The 22,896-nt window shown below is 29.1% G+C and overlaps 1 protein-coding gene across 2 annotated transcripts in view; it reads left to right on the top strand.

The window, feature by feature from the left end:
* The first annotated feature begins 2,469 nt into the window (after positions 1-2,469).
* LOC119680317 (multiple C2 and transmembrane domain-containing protein) overlaps positions 2,470-22,896 on the top strand; it is a 35,682-nt gene continuing 15,255 nt past the window's right edge. For both annotated transcript variants that reach the window (XM_038093080.1, XM_038093079.1), the window contains exon 1: positions 2,470-3,224. In XM_038093080.1, the coding sequence (XP_037949008.1) occupies positions 3,194-3,224 (31 nt within the window). In that variant the 5' untranslated portion in view covers positions 2,470-3,193. The remainder of the gene's footprint in view (positions 3,225-22,896) is intronic.

Here is a 22,896-nt window from a genome sequence, read left to right as displayed (position 1 = left end):
AAACTACATAAACTTAAAATATCGAAAAATATACAGCGCGCGAATTTTAAATGAGAATTTCCGAAAACTTTTCAGTCTTAATGTATATACCAGCAAATTTTCGATTTTTTTTTCAATAGACAGTACTCCATTGTCAAGATAATATAATGATTTTTTAATCTGCTTCAGTACTCTTAACTTAAACTTTTTAATCCTTCCTTCTGATACATTCAAATTAATTAATATTTGATTACTGGCAGTAACCCATATATTTGTCCCATAGATGTAGATGATTTAAAAAACAGTTTTGTATAACTGAAGTTTATGTTCGATAGATAATACGGATGCCTGACTAAAAACCCAATATAGGCACTTTTGTTTCAAATTTGTTCTCCTCTTACTGAAACATTCTATTTTCTTTCGGACATACCTTCAAATTATTTAATTGCTCTGAATATTAGTCTTTGATAAAAACAATTGAATAACATGGTTATAATCTGGTTTGTAATCACTACATAAGTTTGGATAGATCTAAAAATAATGTTGTTTAATATAAATGTATTTTCAAAAGACAGCACCGATTTTTACCCTTATAATCAATAAAGTTCTCCCAATTTCAAATGCATATATTTCCTTTTAGCTTTGGTATTTCTGCTTAGTTATATATATATAACTGCTGACCTGGCGAACGTTGTTTCCCCTTGCAATTAGTTTTCCTGGCGTTCGTTGCGTTGCTTTTGACTTTCATAAGCACGTGTGATTGTATCCTGGTTTCTTACATTTTCATTGTTTTCTGCCGATCTATTTAACCGACGGTTTTGGAGTAATTGTGAATTCCGCGTCCGTCGACCAATATTTCCTCCTCGTCCACGAAGACGTGGCATTGTTTTTTGTACGTTATTTATATCTTTATATATATAATTCTTCTCTTTTGTGTGTTGAATTTTTGAATTCGCTGGATTTACCAGGAATACCACCACATAACTTAAGATTAAAAATTGGCTCACCTATAATTATGCTGAGGAATTTAAATGCACTTAAGCTATGCAACGGCAGTTTTACGATTCATTTTAGAGATTTTAAAGTTTTTAAACAAATCAAAGTAAGCATGAATAAATTTTAAATTTCTAATATAAATGTATACGCATACCAAAAAATTAAAAATTAATTAAAAAGACATTATCTAGTGGGCCAAAATGTGAATCTAAACCTTTCTTGAATCCACTTGAACACTCACAAAAAATTTCATCAAAATCGGTTCAGTCATTTAGGAGGAGTTCACTGTCAACACACGTACAGAAGAATTATATATATAAGATATATATATATATAACAAAACCATGATATATTATCACACACTTCCTTACTTAAACATTTTACATGAAAATTACTAAACGGCCTTTTCTTACGAGCAGATTTTTTTTAAAATGACCATAATACTCCATACAGTAAAATAGATTTCTAGCTGAAGTAAAAATTTTTACTGGGTGTCGAAAGCATCATAGGATGAATAGGACTGCAGTATTGTCTGTATTATTTTTAGGGCTATCTGGTAGAGAGTAGGTATGAAGGAATTTCTTTACCGAACACTTGGTCTGGTATCATAAATATCTTGATCTTTCATAAACAATCCTAAAATAAAATTTTTTCTCTTTTAAATGAAGTTTTAAAAGAATTAGTATTGAGCGGATAAGTATTATTTTAATTTGATAGCTTAGGGTGCCAAATTTTTTCAAACACTTGATATATATTAAGAAAAACGACCGAACAGTGCTTATTTATAGTTGAGAATGTTTTTTTAACCTCCTCTAAGTTTAAACATTTAGTATTTTTTTTCTTATTCTGTAAGACTATACATATATATATATAGTAAGTATTCTTTATATAGCTTTAAACTCCTATTGATAATTATTTCGTCTTCAATGGAATAAGATAGCAGTGCAACTAGTTTGATTTTTGCTAAAAATTAGGATGGGAAAGTAGTTAGTCTATATAGTTTTTGGTATTATGTTCAAGGAAGTCTCTTTTTATATCCTTATGCATGTCATTATTTGAGATGTACCATTCAATATTGACGCTTATTCTATGTATTTTTAATTTACTCGTTGGATTTGCATATTAAATTTGTATGCAGTGCTTAGAATATTGAATTAAATAATTAATGACGCTGTTCAGTGCTCCCATGACTTTTCCAAAAACTAAATTTTAAGCAGAGGAACTATTTATAGTTGTTTCCACTGAAGTCAATCTTCTTATATATACCTTGAAGAATATTTTGGAGAACAATGCATATATTAGACAATTTCCGGTTACTATGTAATCAAAATAAATACTTTTCTATTAATATAATAATATAATTTTATTAATTAAATATAATACTAATTTATTATCATAAAAATAACTATTTTTTTTATATTTTTAAAGTCATAAGAAGCACTTTAATAATATTATTTATTCATGATAAACACATTACATTGTCTACTTTCAGGTATTCTCATTTCCAATGCAAGATGTTATCTGGATAACTGCATGACTAATAAAAAACTTTACATATTTCTGAATATAAAAATTTGTTTAAATAAATGAAATTCATGTGGCATGAAAATGAATAATTAAACCTTTTTGAACTCAACTAATAACCGCGTCACAAAACTGTCAATGCAACTAAACCCGTGAAACGTATAATTCAAAAAGCAACAGTTCCAAGTGAACAGCAAAACTCCTACTACACTGCAAAGGGGACCCCGAAAGACACCTTGGAAGGACATTGCGTGATGGCAACTCATAAATATGAAACACAAAATCATAATGACACGAAAACAATGAATAACAACAACTCATGTAATTTTAATATTATAAGCCGAGCATTTAAACACAAAACACAAATAGAAATTATAAAGAGACTCACACCCCTCCAAGGAACAGCAATCGTTAAGGATATGTTGACGTCACTTCCACGCTCCGTTCGACATGTTTAAGAGGAAAGCTTAGAGTTCAGAAAATATTTTACATTTTGCAAACGTTTGCAGTTGTTTGGCAACGAAGCAGTAGAAAAATCGAAAAACTCATTGATTTTCCATTAGAATGACGGAACCAAATATATCTTATAGCACACAAAATTGCTAATATCTCAACTGAACTGAACTTACTTATCACAGTTTAAATATTTTAGCTGCCAAATTGGTTTATGATACTGTCAATCGCATAAAGCAAAATGTCTGAACATCTACCTTCGACCTCAACAGGTAAGAATATTTGTCAAGAATAATGATTGTTTGCACAAGTCTTTGTCGACATTTTAATTTTCTTCTTGATCTTTGTAAAATATATTTCTTTTCTTTTGGAAAACTTTTCTTTATATTCCAAGATTGAGGTTGAGATACTTTCTCAACCGTTCATTATATTTGTTGTTCTTTCGTACTGTCGAAGCAAGAAATTTACATTCAATTAGCATTCAAATGGCATTTAACTAAATTAGTAAAGATCTAAAGTCAATGTGAGAATTACTTTTAATTTTTTCAGAAATTGAAATATTTTCTTATCATTGTAACATTGAAAGAATCTTTTTTACAAAAAAACTTTTTGATTTATTCATTTCCAGGCTTGAAAAGAACAAAGTCAAAAGTTAAAGGTATAAGTTGATCCTGAAGATCCACTTATACCTATTGGCCCAATGTGTTACCTTATAAGAACTTAAAGTTTATGAACTACTTTGAACCTTAAACAAAACCTAAAAAGTTTTTTAGAGGAAGTCCCTGCAGCTAGCCAAAGACCTCAAAAAAGGAAGTCCTTGGTGTACTTAAATGGCTCCGCACATACGCTGGACAATAAGAATTCAGATCTAAGGCAATTTTATTCTCATCTCCACAACTACGATAGGAATGATTAAACGAGAAATTCAATACTGTAGTTTGGTTTCCAAATAGGGTGTGACCCATCTAAAAACCTACCACAAAAATGATATCTCTGTATGGCATCTGAATGAGAGTGCTGTGTTTTTTCTTAATAGAAACGTATAGCTCAAGCAATAATTTCTATATACCTTTTACTTTACATCGGCATCCTAGAAAAGATAGTTTTAAATGCTTTGTCAGATCGGTAAGAAAGAGGGCGCAAAACATTTAGGCAGATCTTCTTTTTTCTTAGCTAAAGATAGATACTAACACAAAAGATTAAGCAACTTAGTATAGTTTATATATTAATATAAAGAGAGCTTGCATATTTTAAACTTCGGCACTATAGCACATAATGGAAATGGCAGCTCTACAAAACGTTTCAATGATATTCGGATAATCACTGTATTTACGTTAGAAATGATTCAACAAGATAAAGCTGAAATTTCACAAATTTTCATCTCTTGAAGTCCTGAAGACAAATGAGTACTTAGTTGAACATACTAAACACTGCCTTGTATCAAATACTGAAGTCATAGAGTTCGAATTATAGTATAAAAACTTTCCATGTCCTTGCTTTATAGTCCTGTATGCGTGTGCTCCTGTATGCGTATGCGTTTATGATTTTAACCTTTAAGCATGAAATTATAATGGACTTTACAAATATGTGCCTTACTTTTAAAGTAGGTCTAAAACAAGACTGGTGCTATTAATTCGTATAATCTCGGTAACCCATCGCTTTCAGTTTTTATAAAATAATAATTCCTTTGTACTTCCATCACTAGACGATCACAATTTAACACAATATATGACAAATTATAATGTTTGCAGCATATGTCATTCCTTATCGTAAAATTATTACACAATTTTATATTACAGACTTTTTTGAAGTTATTACGCTCTAGACACTATATTGTAACATATATATTAATAAGTATTCGTATGTCAGACCTCTACAGTGTGGTATTGTACTATATTGATGGTACTGCCATTGTTTGAGTTGTTATCAGGACCATGTCTATTAGTATTGTAGAATAAACGAATGTCGACATATATTCATACCAGTTACATTAAGTAGTTAGTCACTCTTTTGTCTAAATCGTCATAGTAAGCACAACCATTGGATTGGTGTTTCAATATTATATATTAAATGAAATAATTAATTACTTCTATTATTATTATTATTGGTTGAAAGATCTATCAATACTCCAATTTCGTTTGTTATGATTTTACTTTAGAATATTATATACCAATATATATATAATGAATTCCTTAAAAAATTTCATTCTGATTCTTACACAAACTTTGTTATTAATAGATTCTACTTGGGGTTTCATTCCTTGCTTGCTATTAGTTAAAATATTTTCTATATAATTACTCTCATATACCAACCATTTCACAAGGACTATTGAACGCATTCAATCAATTAAGTAACAACTCAGAACTCTATTATCACTTCAAATATCAACAATTTCTTCTAAATTGTGCTGTTATTGTATCGAGTAAGGAAGCGTATCCTTCCCGTTTAACACACTAAACTAACTCCAATTAGAACTTGTTAAATGGTTTGCGTGTTCTATAATTTTGCGAACCACAACCGCAACTAAAGCATCAATATTTGATTTGAGTCCTGAAGTGGTGGAATGCTTGAGTGCCGCCAGAGTGTATGAGTTGTCAAGCGCACATCGAGGCGCGGAGTCACGTGTCTCGAAATTTGCATATCCACTCCGCAAAGGATTCCTCAAATCAGTCAATTGACTTTTTTCTTAATTGAGTTCGAGTTTGTTTGAAGTCTATTTTTAGAATTCAATTATAAATAGGCGGACGTCTATTTACGATTATCGAATGCCATAGGTTGTGTCAAGTAATGTGTACTCATATATGAAGCAATATAATTAAAGTCGATGTTTATGGAGAAAGAATTTTATGAGTTAAATTAACTTATATTAAATTTATGCTCCCGCTTATTATTTAATTAATACTTGTTAAGTCTTGTAGACAAACATATAATATCTCAGAAAATTAACTACCAGAATTTATTATAAATCGATGAAATTTTATGAAATTAAATTTCCCATATAACGTTTGATTATCGACAATTCATGCATTATTTTCGTTTAATCATTTGAATATTAATTTTTATCAAAAAATATTATTTTATTTGCATCTGAAAGCAAAAAATACGAGAAGTACCTCAAATGTTACAAATCTAATTTGTATTCCCCACGGCAAGTTTATAATCAAACTTAATTAATCAGATAATTACATTGATTTGCATTTTGTAACTAAAAAGGAAGCAGATAATTTCTTAAACCATTAGTACTCCCTACCTTTGTAGTTAAATAACTGCAAAAAAATTTTAAGATACTAATGGAAAGTCATAGCGAATATTCGTACTTATCTTAAATTCTGAGATAAGATATGTCGTAAGATTCGCTTCATTATAATAATTATATATTGTTAAATACATACATAGAAACTTTTTTGTACATTACTGATTGGTTTAACCACCTTTTATCATCGGATATCAAAGTGCGATACACAATATTTTCCTTTATTCCCGGTTTTCCGTTTCCCGTTTTGTTCTGATTAGATACTAGTATGTTTTTTAAGAACTTGGAATATTTGTTACGATGACTGAACTATAATTATAATCAAGTATTAGCGATTTTTTCATAATTATTAAGTTTATATTAAATTTTACTCCTCACCCGAGTAATTTCATCAAATAAATACTTAATCACTAATTCCATATGATTTTGTAGTTCTTTACTATAGGTGGACTAAAAGTATAAATATTGAGTCCATTAACATTTGTTATCATAACTAAGACTTTTTTGTCATCCTTAAATATCAAAGCTCTGTCCTTACCGCTCGAACATTTACCTTGCCAATCGAAAGTTAAATAATGCCACTTATTTGAACTATACATTACACACAAATTTAAAAATTGAGCCGCCTAAAATTATGCCATGAATTTTTAAACAAATAATTAACAAGCTTCTTAATTAAATTAAATTTATTACGATTTAATAGAAAATACATTTTTATATTAGTTCGTATCATTTTTAAACTAGAACGAAAAGAAATTTAAAATAATGTTCGATATTATTTACAATATTAATTAACGCAAACATTAAAAATCTTCTGATTAGTGGGATTACAAAACGTTTACACTATCGTAATTAATTCACAAAATGCACTGCACAGTCAATAATTAATTAGGAACAAGTATAAATATAATATTACTTTATATTTATTATTCATTATTTATTATTTAAATTTATTTTTAAGCTTCAGAAAAATAAATAATAAAATATTACTTTTCATATTAAGGACTTTTTAAATCATATTTGTTAGTACTTAATTTAACTGAAATATACACATTAAAATAAGCTAAAATCAATAAAGCTAAACTAAAGCTTAAAATAAGCTGGGATATTTCATTCTAAAATCTGTAGTTTATACGGAAAACAGCAACAATTTCTCATATAACATATGATGACATATAACATCACAAACATCGTATGTTTAATTTATGATTTGAATTTTATATTATGAAGCAGGCAATAAATACGTGTTGCAAGCAAATCGCAATGTCGCAACTGTACCTCTTAAGCAACATAGAACTGTTAATTCTGTGTAGTACATTTCCATTTGTTTGCCGGAAGTCCAAGGAGAATTGAGGAAAACCAACTATCGAAAGAAGATCATCCTCCAACACCACAATGTGAGCTCCCACACATCATCTCAAACAAATGAGTTTTTGAGCACTCAAAACGTTGAATTGATGTGTCATCCGACTCATAGTCCCGGGTTGGCAATTAATGACTTTATCTTGTTCCCAAATTTAAAAAAAAAAAAATGCGAAGCAAGCGTTATTCTATGCTCGAACAAGCCGTTGACACATTCGAAACCGTCCTTTTGGAGATACCAACTTTACAGTGGTAAAACTGTTTCAAAAATTAATTCAATCGAATATAAAAATATATTGATCATCATGGATCGACAACCAATAAAGCCATTTTACTGTTAACCTACTATGTTTTCCTTGTAAGGCGTAATACTTAAAAGGCAGTCTTCGTACACAACATTAGCTCAGAGGCGTCGCTAGGCGTCAGCGATGTCGGCGACCGCCGACGTCCTCGCGCCCACAGTGGCCTCGCAAAAAGTTACCGACTGTGGATTCTAAGCACTTAGTAAATATTTTGAACAATTTGGTTTGATAATGGCATTAACCATATTCAAATATTTCCGAATGCTTATATAGTTACCAGATTCATGTTCACAATTCCAGTCAGTATAGCTTCGACGGAAAGAAGCTTCTCAAATTTAAAATTGAATAAGACGTACTAGAAAATTATGATGATCCAAGAGAGACTATCTTCATTCGAAATTCTATAAATTGAAGCGAAAATAGCAGCTGGCGCAAATTATGATATAATTTAAAAAAAAATGAAGTGAAGCTAAAAGTAAAAGATTAGCAATAAAACTTTCAATCATGGTTTGTCATATTAGTGAATGTAACTTATTTAGTTTTACAACTGGGTTATAAAAGGGGTCTCGCAATTCTAATGTCGCCGACGTCCAGAGTTGGTCTAGCTCCGCCACTGCATTAGCTGATAAGTGGATGACGAACAGCTTATGGATTTATCGACAAGGTTAAACGACCACTGCATCCGCAAAAAGTCACATCGTTTGGTGTGAAGATATGATAAACCTATATTTTCTTGAAACTGACGAAATAGTGAAGCAAATTGTGTTAATTACCAAGAGCAATTATTTGTCACTAAATTGGACAGCGCTATATCATAATGCACAAGACACGCAACATTAGTTGTTTTGGCTTTATTTTGCGAGAGAGTTTTAAAAGTGTAATTTCTCGTATTGGTTATGGGAACTACGAATTAATGCTTCAAACATGTACATCTATCAAGTTACGATGGAGCTATTGGCAGCGATGTGCCGACAAGTCATCAAAAATTACTTGTAAAAATCTAGTAGTGTAGATATCACGTAAGAACATTTGATTGCTTTTGTATTTCACACCTAATGGCAAAGTGCAAACAGTATATAGAAATAATATTTCGATCGGGATCTCAATTACAATTGTGTTTCATTTAAGTTTGCTTTTGGAACCATAAAAGGGATAATCTCGCATTTTAAAATATACTTTCATCAACAATATATCAACATACTTGTATAAGACATTTATAATTGTGTTCATGTGATACTCGTCCACTGCATTAATGGTTTTAAAAACTTTTGTTTAAATGTAAGTGATTCTATCTTAAAATATTCATAGCAAGTATAACAAAAAGTATTTAATGTATCACATATTCTTAGCTGAATGTTTACATCACACATGCCATTAAAACTAGTCGAGTCAAGCATAAAGTACACGTTTTGCAGGACCTCATAGTGAATTAATTTTGTGTGCCAAATGTTAGTTTATCTCTGTTTTCCAAAACTTTCCCTCGTGGCATTTTAACGCTAGCGAAAATACTGAAATTACTGAAATTACTTACATGATGTCACGTCAAATATCGCATTGATAGTATGGCAAAGTGCGGACCATCCCTAGGGACTTCGCGCATGAAAACTATTTTCATTAAAAGTGTGGAGCTGAGCTCAGTTAACAATATTCATAACGCACATATGTGAGATTTCCAACTTTAATTTGGAAGTGTGAAAATCGGGTATAAGTAAATATTTCAACACGCAAAATACTATGGACTGCAGTTCAACATTTATAATTTTAATATTAAAATTTTTCATGCAAAAAATGAAATATTAATTTTATGCTGAAAACCTCTTTTAATTATAAAACACTCCTTTTTTGCTTCTAGAAACATTTTGACACTTGTACATACCAGAGGCTTAACGCCCTTAAAGCAGACTACTTTTTTTATTAATTAGTTTTATAATTACTGCCTTATCCTGCATTGTTTGAAGTGTCCTTGACGCTCCCTTAGGTTTGTGCTGCGAAATGCAATTTAAAAAGTTAGCATTTGTACTTTCAATGGTAAATTTTGATACCCCTCTTTACGGTTAACTGGTTCCACAGTCATGCTGTATGTGCTTTCTCTAGTATCCTTTGGCATTTTTATATTTAAGTTCACGTTCATTGTCATTTGCTTAACATTTTCATATTTGTTTTTGCTGCTGTGAATGCCAAAAACTCAATTTGTTTAACGTTTTCTGTATTTGTGTGGTACTAGTAAATTATTTGGCAATAATAAGTACGACTATGACGACCTCCCCTATGCGCCCTCCGCAACACTTTCACGCCAGTGAATATTTTGCTTACTTGAGTCGAGACCTTTTTAATTTTATCCTTGAGTTGTCACATCGCACGTACGCATAAGAATTCCTTCTCATCCTTATCGAGTATGTGCTCGTTGAGGAATAGTCATCTTAAAAATAAATTTAAAATAAAATTTTATTGCAATCCATTCGATTTTTATATAAATTTCACTTCAGAAAATTAAATTGATCATAAATTTGGAAAAATCAACAACTTAATTCTCATTGCAATATGTGACTGAGTATCTCGTTTGCTATTTGACATTGCCATTTTAAAAGTGTTATATCAGCATTTCACCGTTCATGGAGCTGTTTAATACGATATAATCACGCCTTAACTTTTATCCTTTTTGACTTTAAAAGGAACTACAATTTTTCATAATAAAAATTCATTTACTATTTACTATGAACTTATGTGTTGAGGTATATAATAAACACTTCATAATACTTGAAGGAAACACTATGGTATACAAAAAAAAATGAAAAGAGTGCTTATTGCTTAATGGATTGCTACTGAACAATATGATCCATGTTAATGTCGATATGTCGAACCAGGAAGTCATGATAACAGCATTTCAGAATACTTACATTATACTTTATGTAGATACCATAGATGTCATAAGGTAATTGATCGATGTCATAACGTAATGATAATTAGTAAGTGTAAAAGAATGATAAATATTTAAATACTTATTTCGTAGGGTTTCCTTCATCTCCCCTGTCTCATAAGCAACATTTTCTCGTATATAGGGTGGTCTTATAAAACTGTAATTTTTTAGAACTATGTTTGGTAACTACTGGAAGCAGACAATCTTATGTTTTTTTCATGTGCTCCTTAAATAATTTCTTTTTCAAAGAAAAAAACGTTTTATACGCAAATTAATTTTATTGAATTAAAATAAACTAATTTTAGACAGCAATTTTCATAATCAATTTTAGATTTGCAAACTAAAAGATATGTTTCAGTCCACAAATGATATGTGATATGGTGTAAGTGGAATTTTCATCCAGTCACTGGGAAGGGATTTTATTAGTACTAACATTGACTTGCAAATTGTGTTATACCCAAAAATCAAGCTAGCTTGAATATAGTAAAAGTGAAAGTCAGTTTAAACGATTGTCCGTTGTAAAACCCACTCTCAGAGAAGTTTTTTTTTACTGTTAAAATTGACCTACAAAATATCTTATACCAAAACGTGAAACTAGTTTCAATATGGTGGCAGTGAAGGTCATCTTAAACCATGGTTGAACTATCTTGCTAGAATATCTGAATTCACAAAACTGTTAGAAAACTGCTTGCAGAAAACTGTTTAAAAACTTTGTGATAAATATTCAGATTAACTTTGATGTTACTATTCAAAAATACAAAAACGTCTATAGAGAAAGTTCTTCTCCCGTCACGATGGTTCATATATTCTGAAACAGAATATTCATGTTGTAGATCAAATTTTGATATATCCTCTCTATCATTACTCACTGAGTCATATTTTTTGTTTAAAAATTTGTTAATCGGGACATTTTTTTACCAGAATAGACAATATGTATATTGTCGTCTATATCGTGCATTTAAGCACAACACATTTTATACTAGTGGCTTAGCCAAAATGGTATAAGAAAACAGAGTTTCGTCTTTAAACACATAATTTATAGATAATACACTAAAAAAAACACTGATAAAAAAAAATATTTTCCATTAATTAACCCCCTCACCCCTTTTTAGAGTTCTATTAAAATTCTAAGATTTCTCACATTCTAGTGTTTAGGGATTGTAAAAATAGTGTCATATTTTCACATTTGAAATTCCATCACAGACAAAATTTTATTTAAGAAGCTGATTTATAGATTTATAAATTATTTATAGATTATAATATCAGATATCCTTAGGTAAGATGCAGTGTTTGTATAAACTCGTAGAAGTTTAAAGTTTATTGCAGTTTAATAAGGACACCCTGTATTCATACATTGCCTGAATAGCATAGCAATAATGGATATAAAAACTAACCGGCATTTTACCATACAATTTTTAGAGCATACATATTTCATTCTATTTTTTTTTTAAAAATTACGGAACGAATTGATTTCTACGAAAACTAGACAGATAGATAGACGTATACATCATAATAGATTTGTGAATCTAAGCTCATCAAGATTATAAATTGTTTGTATTCCTCTGCAATTTTGCACGTTCTCCATATTCCTCACTGCAGAAGTTGCGGAAACCTGCCGGAAGAAGTTAGAGTAATACATTTTCACTGTTAATGCCCTGTAAATATCCAGAAGATATAGGTTCTTAGGAAGATACTTCTTCGACATTTTCTCTGTTAATGCCCTGTAAATATCCAGAAGATATAGGTTCTTAAAAAGATACTTCTTCGATAGTTTATCAGACTGTTCATCAATGAAGACGAAAAACCTATTAAATTATCTAAATTCGGTGGGTGGATTTTGTCTCTACTCTTCTATAGTAGGGTTCTTGCGAGGAATGTGGTAGCAAAACGGCGAAAAATCGCTAATTGATATACATGGTAGTTATATAATGACCTGCCAGTGCAACCAACCAACCAAGCCTAAATCGATTTGTGTTTCCAAATGAATCAAGAATGTATGCTTTATGTTCTATTTGATGGACTTGATTTAAATCTTTATGCTTTTGTTTATGTAGAGCAGTGTTCTTTTTCTCTCTCTGCTTTAAGTAAACAATTCTGTGTTGCACTTTTCTTCCATATCCCAATATTTTCATATAAAAGAGGTAGTAAAGTGCAATGAATTTAATTCATATGAGCGGTAAATATTTGCTTTATAAATCCTAACTTTTGCTTTGATTTGCATTTATTAATTAACTTGCTATAATAAAACAAATATAAAAAGGAAGTATCACTTGACATCAATTACAGAAAGGATCTACCTTTTTGTAATTTCCACGTTAAACACTTTCAGTTACATATATAAAGGATTCTGGTTTATATATGCCTACAAATAATGGAAAATGCATTCATGGTAATTAATGACACCACAGGCAGAAAAGAAAATAATCAGAATTGCACCATAAAAAGATTTTTAAATTTTTCATACAAATGAATCAAAAATTTCGCAATGTGAAAAGTCAATTAATATTGCTTTTCGTTCATTGCATTTTTAATTAACTTCGATGGGAGTATATTTTGAATTCACTTAACATACAAGTGAATAGTATTAATGTTGCCCACATCTGATTCCAATTAGGCTCGGAACCATTCCCACAGTGTCACTACATGTAAACAAACCGAAAAACAACAGAAAACTGTGCAGATGCGGCTCGGCTCACGGTGAGAGCTTTTCCACAGCACTCAGAGCTATGGATTCTCAAAATGTTTATGAAAACATGCAAATTATTATTTTTTTCTTAATGGAGTGACGGTTTTGTTTATTTGTTTGCATTTCCGCTTTTCATTGGGAAAACGGAGAACACGTTCATATCTCACACCCGACATTTCATTCACAGGGTTGCCAACTTGGCACCACAAATACAGAGTAAAAAGTGGGTTGCACACTCGTGTTTTGTACTTTAGCAGTCTTTTTATGTAGAGTATTTAACATCTCATTAATTTTAATTGTTAAAATAAATTAAGAGCAAAAAAAATAATATAATTAGATAAAACTGCAGTCCTTTTAAAAGAAATAATGACCTATAAACCAGAAATGTTAAAGTGCAAAAAAGACTACGAAACAAAAAAAACAGAAAACTCACTTACAAGAGGATTGTTGAAAATGAAAACAAAGTTTACAAAAAAAAAATATTTAATAAAAAAAATTTTAGATATTTAATATAAAACTGTTTAAAATATTTTAGGTGGGAGTTAGTCTGAACACCAATCCCTCCACTGAATATACTAAGTACTGAAAGGTAGATAAAAGTTTGAGTTAATTTTCAGGTTTTGTAATCTCAATGCGCTTTTTTCATTAAATCTGATTCTTTAGCTAAAAATACAATTTAAATAACCATTTTATTTCTCTTTTTAATATTTACATAGAACCTTGTAGTTTTTCTAATATGTTATACGAATAATATGCAAAATATGTTTTCTCTCATCTTTACCACTCTATCCTGATATGCATTTAAATAAAAACGGAACTGAAAAAACCAAAAAAGTTCTTCGCACAAGAGTATTCTTGATATGAAAAAAAGCATATTTTCTTAGAAAACAAATTAATGGATAAGATAATAATAAACTAGGTACTGACTGTCAGAAGGAAACACTGTGACCTTGGCTGATCGTTTGTGCTACTCAGCGGTAATAACTGCACAAAAAATATTTCGCCCTCAAAAGGTTAAAATAGCAAGTATTAAGGATCCTATAAGACAAGGATAAACTTAAGTATAATATGAGATGTGGTTAAATAAAAAATATAAAGACTAAAGCTTATGCAGAAGATGTATGTATGCGAAGGACTGCTCACTAAGATGCCGTATCATGAAACCTTTTTTTTCTAATGTGATGCTTTCCATACTTGTAAACAAATAAGTTTAACCTTGTTTTTCATTTGTTTAAGAATAATTGTTTTCTGTTGATGGGAAGCGATAAGTGTAAGAATAGAGTGACAAATTACCAAAAAAATTTCACATGGAGCTTAGAAAGAGCATTGCTATAATATGATTTTTTTTAAATCAATATTTGACAATAACTCGTATACTTGGTAATTACAAGTACACGAGTGATTCAACGGGTTAAACGTTTTCAAATAGTTCTTCCACGTAAGATCATAAACTGAAAAACAGAAAATAATATAGTATCTTAAACAGATCGGTAATCTGATTCGATCTAATCATTGCTTAACTATTTAATAGATCAATGAAAAATAAGAAAAAACCGATCTGAATTGTAAAAAGCAAGTGATAGGATTTTCATCATAGCAAAACTAGACTCATTTTCTATTACAACATGTCAGTGTTAGACTATTTGTCTTATTCACCTGACTTTGTAGCTATGCTTGCATTGCTTCTGAAAATCAAATAAGAAGCAAAACTTCAACCCGTTGAAGCAGTGGATGAAAAAGTTTCATACGCCACGAATGTGTTTACTAAATATGATTAAAAATGAAACATTGTACGAATAGAGGAAGAGTGTGTATTAAAGGCGTAAATATCAAAAGATCTTAAAAATCAGAATTAAATATTTAACAATAATAGTTTCGTTTTACAATATAAATACACCGCATATAAATGAACACTCTTTTAGGAATCAATCAATCAGCGCGGTGCTCTCAATCTGTGAAACAGAAGTATACAGATTATATAGAGTTGATCCTATATTCATTAGAACTTGTTTCTCGGTTTTTTCAACGCGTAGCGGTTACACTTTCAAAATATTTTATACATATATATTGCATATACATGTTATATATAGTTAACATGCACTTTTTAAGGATCTATGGCGTTCCCAATCAATAGCAGTCAATATACAAGCAATGACTAACTAAACTTATGTATATATTGATTTTATTCGAAACCCCATCTGAAAGGATATCTGTAAATTATCTTAAAATATAGTAAACATTTAAACATATATTGAACGAATTACGTGCATATTATTACTAGAATTTAGTGATATTAACGATCATAAGAACAAAGTCCTACATATACGCACTAGTCAACAAAGTAAAATTTTTATGCGATTGCGTATGGAACATTCAAAGCATCTCATGATCTTTTGAGTGCCGATTGTAATAGCACACCATGCATAGATCATATACTTAACAATTGCCCTTCTTTTAATTCTATTCGTAGCAACATCTTTCCAAACATCTTACTTACCGGTCTATTAATAACAATTACCGGTAAAAACATACTTTTGATGTATTAAATGTATTAAATATGACGTATTAAATATATTGAAGCCTGTAATCTAGTCAATAAAATTTAATTTATAATAACTCGTTTTTTCTTTCTTTTAGTTATAAGATTTTATATTTTGTAATTAGTTATAATAAATGAAAAATAAAAATAATTGATATTACAAAGGCATTAAAAATAAAATTTAAGTTCAAAAATAATGTTTTTATTGTCTAAAACATGACTAAACTGCATACAAATTGTAAAACATGCATTAAAGAACATATCACATTATTCGGTAAGCTTGGCAACTCTATGCCATTCACAAATGTGTGCTTTCACATCATGAGAACGTGTAGTCCTTTTAATATTTCTTCATTCGTGCAACAGCGGCAAAACAGCTAGTGCGGCTTTAGTTTCGAATGACAAAGTCAAAGCAGTCTTTTAGGGGCATTGCATCCGTTCGGTTCAGTGAAATACATTAAAATATTAAATTTAATTTTTGTTACGACAAATGAAATAAAAACATATATGTTAATATTAAAATTACTATACTGTATGTATACATCATAAGGGAAATGTTCATTAAAAATAATAACTTTATAAGTCCAATAACGTAAAGAAGTTTTTATTAAATTTTTTTAACAAAATTTAATGCATCAAAAGCCACAGTTAATATCGTCCTTTCGCAGTGCATTTGCAAATGCATGGTGAGACTCTTCAAAATGTGAATCCTTCATAAAAGAAATTTCTGTGCTGCTTTTTTCCAATTTTCCAACGCCACTACAAGCACTTTTGAATTAAAATTAGTGCAAGAGTCTTTGTGATCCTTACAAGTTATTTGCATCCGGCTTTAGCAAGAGAATGTGGGTGCATAAATGTGAAAGTGTAATTCGGTAAAGGAAAAATGTTTCTAATATTCTTGCAAAAATTCATGCTTTAACAGCGAAAATAAGTGCATGTACGCTTGGTTACATTCTGAAAATAAAAATAGAATATTTAAGTGCTCGAAATAATAAAACTTGAACTATATATTTCTTGTTGTGCTGAAACAAACACAAAAACAACAACAACTAAATAATAACGATAGTGTTACACATATAATACTAACAAACAAACAATTCATAAATATTTGAAATAATAGGAAAACTAATATTAAACATAAAAGAAACATTAAAAAGTAAGTGATTTTTTGAACTTCGTAATTATTTTTATTATACATTTCTAACTACTATTTGTCCATTATTTGAGAATATTTATAAAAAAATTTAAATAGTGAAATAATTGCTTTAAAGTTTTTAAAAAATTAATAGTCTTATTTTTTAACATTTCTAACACATTATACAGAGGCTTGAACAGCAGTGAATTACAACAACAAAATTTTATTATTATAAATTAATTGCATTTTTAGCTGGCCAAATATCTTTTTTAAATATTGTCAAATACCCATTATCAATAGTCTTGGAATTATTTCTTATATTTAATTATTAGTAAATAATTTTTTGAGACTGCAATTATCAAGGATTGAACTCATGCCCTGTCAAATTTGAAGCTCAGAGTCAGTATTCATTAGCCAGCTTACCAAAATTTGTACTTGCCTTGTATGTTCGCACATTTTTCTAGAGTTTTGTTAATTTGCTGTAAAAGTTCATAAATAAATTCAATTGCTGTGTTATATTAGAACGAAATCATAAATGAGCTATAGAATAACTGAATTAATTATTTACATTTATTTTTAAAGACTAATTTTCAATGCTATTCTTTTGTAGAGAAATTCATATAAACATTCATATAATATAAACATTATTTTGTTAATTATAAGTGAAAGTGGTTAACAATATTTATTACAAATTAAATGTAAATTTAACCATTTTAATCTGTCTTTGCTAAAAAATTTTATATTTCGAATTTTCAATAAAAATCATTTCCCTTTATACATAACAGTCTAGACATAATTGTGATAACCCGGTCACGACTATTTTTAACAGATTTTAGTAATGATGGCATCAAAGCTAGAAATTTTTACGTGGAAGCCAGTGACCACAAGCAGACCTGCCATTTTGCTTATGCAAAAATTGCACAAACTAATTAGCGCTAGGTAATGTATATGGGCGCTTGCCAGTATAATCAATGTTTACAACCTTGAACCTCAATATTTCAAGAAGTAAATTATAAATAAATATCATATTAATATCGATATATATGACTCAAATAAATTCATTGTAAAAGCAACGTCCCTGAAAAATTGGAATCAAGCGAGATACTAATATATTATTTAGTTGTCTAAACAATGAAATGAGAAGACTACTCCTGTTTGGGAAAGTTCTAATAAAGTATCATATCATTAACACATTTCTTTGATAATAACACTTATTACAATCACCCATTCAGCCTCTAAGAACTGTATCTATTCTAGACAATACTTCTTGCTATTTTATTTCAATTTTTTGATTTTTATAAATAATAATTAATTTTAAGGACATAATAACAGTGCCTATAATATCATAAAAGAGCTTTTTAAGATTAAAATAAAATAAATTAATAATAACAAAATAAAATGTAATTATAAAATAAAATGAATTAAATAATATAACACTTTTTTAATTATTTTATAATAACACAAGTTCAACGTAAAATTATAGAAAACTTTATTTTATTTATTTATTTACTTTATTTTTTTTTATATTTTATTTACTTTAAAACAAATTTGTGACTTACCAAAAAAAATTTCTTGGCAGCAGATCTAGGCATTCCTTGTTGTGACTGTATGTATCATACTACATTACAAACTATTTTGTTTTATTGAATTCTACTCTAATCCGTAATGAAATAACAAAATCCATATCGAAGAAAGCAGTGTTAGTATCTTGTTTTACGGAACGATTATATCAAATCGATGCGTGATAGAAAACGGAACCACGTTTGCATGATAACAAGAAATAAAAATGCGTAAAATGAAATATAAAAATATATTTCAAAAATTTTGAATCAAATTAAGTTTTCGCAAATATAATCACATTTTCGCAAAAATCTATTTCTAGCCAATATTCTTGCCTAACCCATTTTAACACAACATTTTGACATAAATTTTGAGGTTATTTTATAGATGAAGTAGTGATATATTATAATACTTAAGCAATTTGAATGAAGCACTATTTAAAGCAAGATATTAAGGGCTCTTTGACTGCGTTTTTTAAGGAATATTTTTTATTAATAGGTTGTAAATTTGGTAATGTCTGAAATGAACTCTTTCTTCATTATCCATTATTAACATTTTTTGTCGCTTCTTGAACCAACGAGCTTCTGTTATTAATTTTTCTGAAGTTGTTATAAATATGAATCTTCGCTAATATAAGTCAGTATAAATAAAAGTTGAATCACAACTTTCCTAGACATAATGTGTATATTTAACAATCATACAAAGTAGTTAATTTATTTAATTATTTTTATTTCGTTTAGTTAATTAAAAGTAATTATTTAACTTAACTCAGGTTTATATTAAAAATTTTTAGTAAAAATAAATTCATGAAATAAGTATAATATATTAATTTGTTATCGTAGAAAAAAGACAATAACAAGAACTGTGAGTTAATGAGAAAAACTTGCTGTTACTCCATATATATTGTGTTTTTTTTACAGCAGAATAAAATATATTATTATTATTTAATAACTGATACTTAAACATGTGAACGGATTTCTTAAAATCGGTCCATCTTAAATGCTGATAAAGCAATCGTTTGTATGGTCTCCGATGTATTCCTCATCGTTTTACAAACACCTTAGCAAAACCTAAAATCTTCTATACTGACAAATAGTTAGATAAACATATCACATAAAAAGAGCAAAGAGTTTCAAACAAAATATTTCTAGTCGTTGATAATAACAACAGTAACAACTAACCAACTAACCCATTGAACTGAAAAAATAATATATATAAATTATTTTAAAGTAATGATACATATATTCGTTTCAGTTTATAATGTTTATTTTATAGAAAAGCTACTTGATTGGTCAAGTTGGCACCTTCACTATCAATCACTTGGGAAATTTCTCTAAATCCAAAAAGTCGACTTTAGAGCTTCCATTACAGTCTTTTTAAAGCAACTCATATTAAAATTCGTGGTTAAATGGTATAAAATAAAAATATGTTCTTAATATTAGTCACTAGAATAGATTTAAAACTATTTGGTATTTTTTCACAAGTTTAGACATTTAGAGAACAACTAAAATAAATTTCAAGTTTAGTATCTACTATTACAATACATATAATAATAAATCAACGTTTTATTAATTATTATCATAATTATATCTTTTATCGTGTATATATATATATATCTTATATTTATTTATTCGAAAGATTACTTTCAGAATACAGGTACTATGGATTGAATTCATATATTTTCTAACTTTAAGCTCAGAGTCTCTCTCGTTTTTCAGTCAGCTGATTCAAAGCCAAGTTCGATTCGTGGTGTACTAATCTTTAGTTTTCTTAATTTATTGTTAATACTTAATAAGAAATTCAATTGCTATATTATATTCAAACAAAAGCATAAATCACTGCTACACATATTTGAAATCAATAACTATAGTTTTTATTGTTAGATTTCAATACTCTTATTTTTGTATAAACATTATTTGCAATCCTTATTTTTATTTTCTTTATGCACATTTCTCTATTTGTGAGATTTTTATCACATAGGCTTTATACTAGTATTATTCCATAATTACTTTAACCGACAGACAAGCTAAAACATTCATGCCGAATCGATCAAAAGCTGAAATAGAGAGGTTCTAATGCTGAACAGAAAAAGCAACCGACTTGTTATAGGGTTTCTCACTGCGGTTCGCATTACAGTGTTAAAAAAGCATTTATCGAACCTAGGTATTACAAGAGAAGGAGAAAACAGCAGAACACATTATGTGTCACTGTGATAGTCTTGCTAGATTCAGACTTCGGTACTAATCAACTGCCTATTCACTTATACCGGAATTAGGCAACATCTCTCCAAAGGACATAATGTCATTTTTAATTGCTACTCGCCTATGGAACTAAAGTGGGTTTGTCACAATAATGCTCAGAGAAAACAGTGAAGTGGTGACAAGTTCCTAACTCTTGAAAAATCTAATCTACTTTAACCGAGTCAAAAAACGTTTCTTTTACAAGTCTAGTACGACTTCTGATCAGTGCAGAAATAAATCTGAAGTCAGTAGAATTCAAGTTCAGACATTGGTAGTTACAAACTTAAAAATTAATGTCAAAAAATTGAATACAGAAATATTTCCAAAAGACCACTAAAGACGTTTAGCTGGTAATATTAGAAACAGCTCTATAGCCAACTAAAAATTTAATTGATTAATAAATAACGCTTTGTTGATGTAGTTCTTTGCTATTCAGAAATTCTTCTTTGCTATTCAGAAATAGTTATATCTGACTCTCTCTTTAGTTATATCTGACTTGGAATGAATTTTAATAAAAATATCGAAATGAAAATAATATACTTAATAAAATTATATACTTTCCCTTAATAATCAAATTTGTTTAAATTAAGTGTAAAACACAATTTGTTTAAATTATGTTTTTATATTTTTTCTAAATGAATTCATTATTCCAAAAACTGTTTAAAATAATGAAACTCATAAAACGGATGTCAAAATATTTTATAAATGAGACAGATTTGGAATGTCCTTTACACATCACATGTACTTTATTTTAAAACTTATGTGAAGTGTCTGTCTGTCAAAAGTTTTTTACTTTCGTTAAATATTAACAAAATCATTTTAGTTAAGCATTTTGTACTCAAAATCGTTTTATCATTGAAGGAGCGTAGTTAAATAGATTTATGTGGGTTGATAATCCATATCCCTTTACAAAAATATCTGTAATGATTTTTTATCAAACTTAGTATCAGACACGAAAAAGTGTAATAATGATTTTAGACTAGTTCGATATGATTTTATTACTGTGGCACTGCGTCTCTTTGTCTGCTGTGACGTACCCAACGTAATTAATGGTCCATATTTCCACGCTATATTGACATAATCACAAAATATAATGACACCAATTTATTTAATAAAAGCGAAAGCTGGAAGCTTTTATATTAATGAAATTTGTGATGTGTCGATTTTATGATCAACGACGTAATTTTGTGTTTTCTGTTCTACACACACTTAACATTGACGATAAGGACTAAGCTTTTCATATAGGCAGCACTTGGAAACATTGGCAATTAGCCAATGGGAAAGTCCTTTTACGTTAACTAAAATGTAAACTAACAGAATAGGATGTGCTCTGTTTTGATTTTGTCTTAGTTTCGATACAAACTTTATAAAATTTAAAAAATAATTTTAAACTTAATTAAAGAAAATTGCAACAACTTTTTATTGGACTATGGTCTCTATGTGGTCAAAATATGTAGCTATTAAATGCAAACCAAGTAAATTTGTCAATATTAGGTTTAATATGTCAGCATTTCGGTTGCAGAATAGATTAAATCTACACTTAAGATTACGAAGTATATATGTATACTTTTATTCATAAGTTTGTTTACGAACTCATTCCATACAGAACTTACATTCGATATGAGCCCTTTTTTAATTTAAATTAACTAATAGAGTTAAATTTAAAGAGAAAACAGTTTTAGTTAACTTTCCGAACTCATATTTATCCTACTTCTTTTCTTTGAGACCGATAACTAGCCATAACAACCGATTATTAAGTTTCGCCTTCTTAAATATCATGCATCAAGTGCAGTTAGTCTCTCAACTTTCTTTCTTGTTGGAGTTTCATCATCCATTCTCATAACAAAGTCAAGCCCGCTAGCCACTGGAAGTTAGTTCGTTAATTTGTATCAATGTCGTGATTAAACTCGTACAGTTCGTGGTTCATTTGGGTGCGACAGTTGTCATCAA

Source organism: Teleopsis dalmanni, chromosome 2, assembly GCF_002237135.1.
Source record: "Teleopsis dalmanni isolate 2A chromosome 2, ASM223713v2, whole genome shotgun sequence".
Classification (NCBI taxonomy): domain Eukaryota; kingdom Metazoa; phylum Arthropoda; class Insecta; order Diptera; family Diopsidae; genus Teleopsis; species Teleopsis dalmanni.
This window is presented reverse-complemented; position numbering and strand designations above follow the sequence as displayed.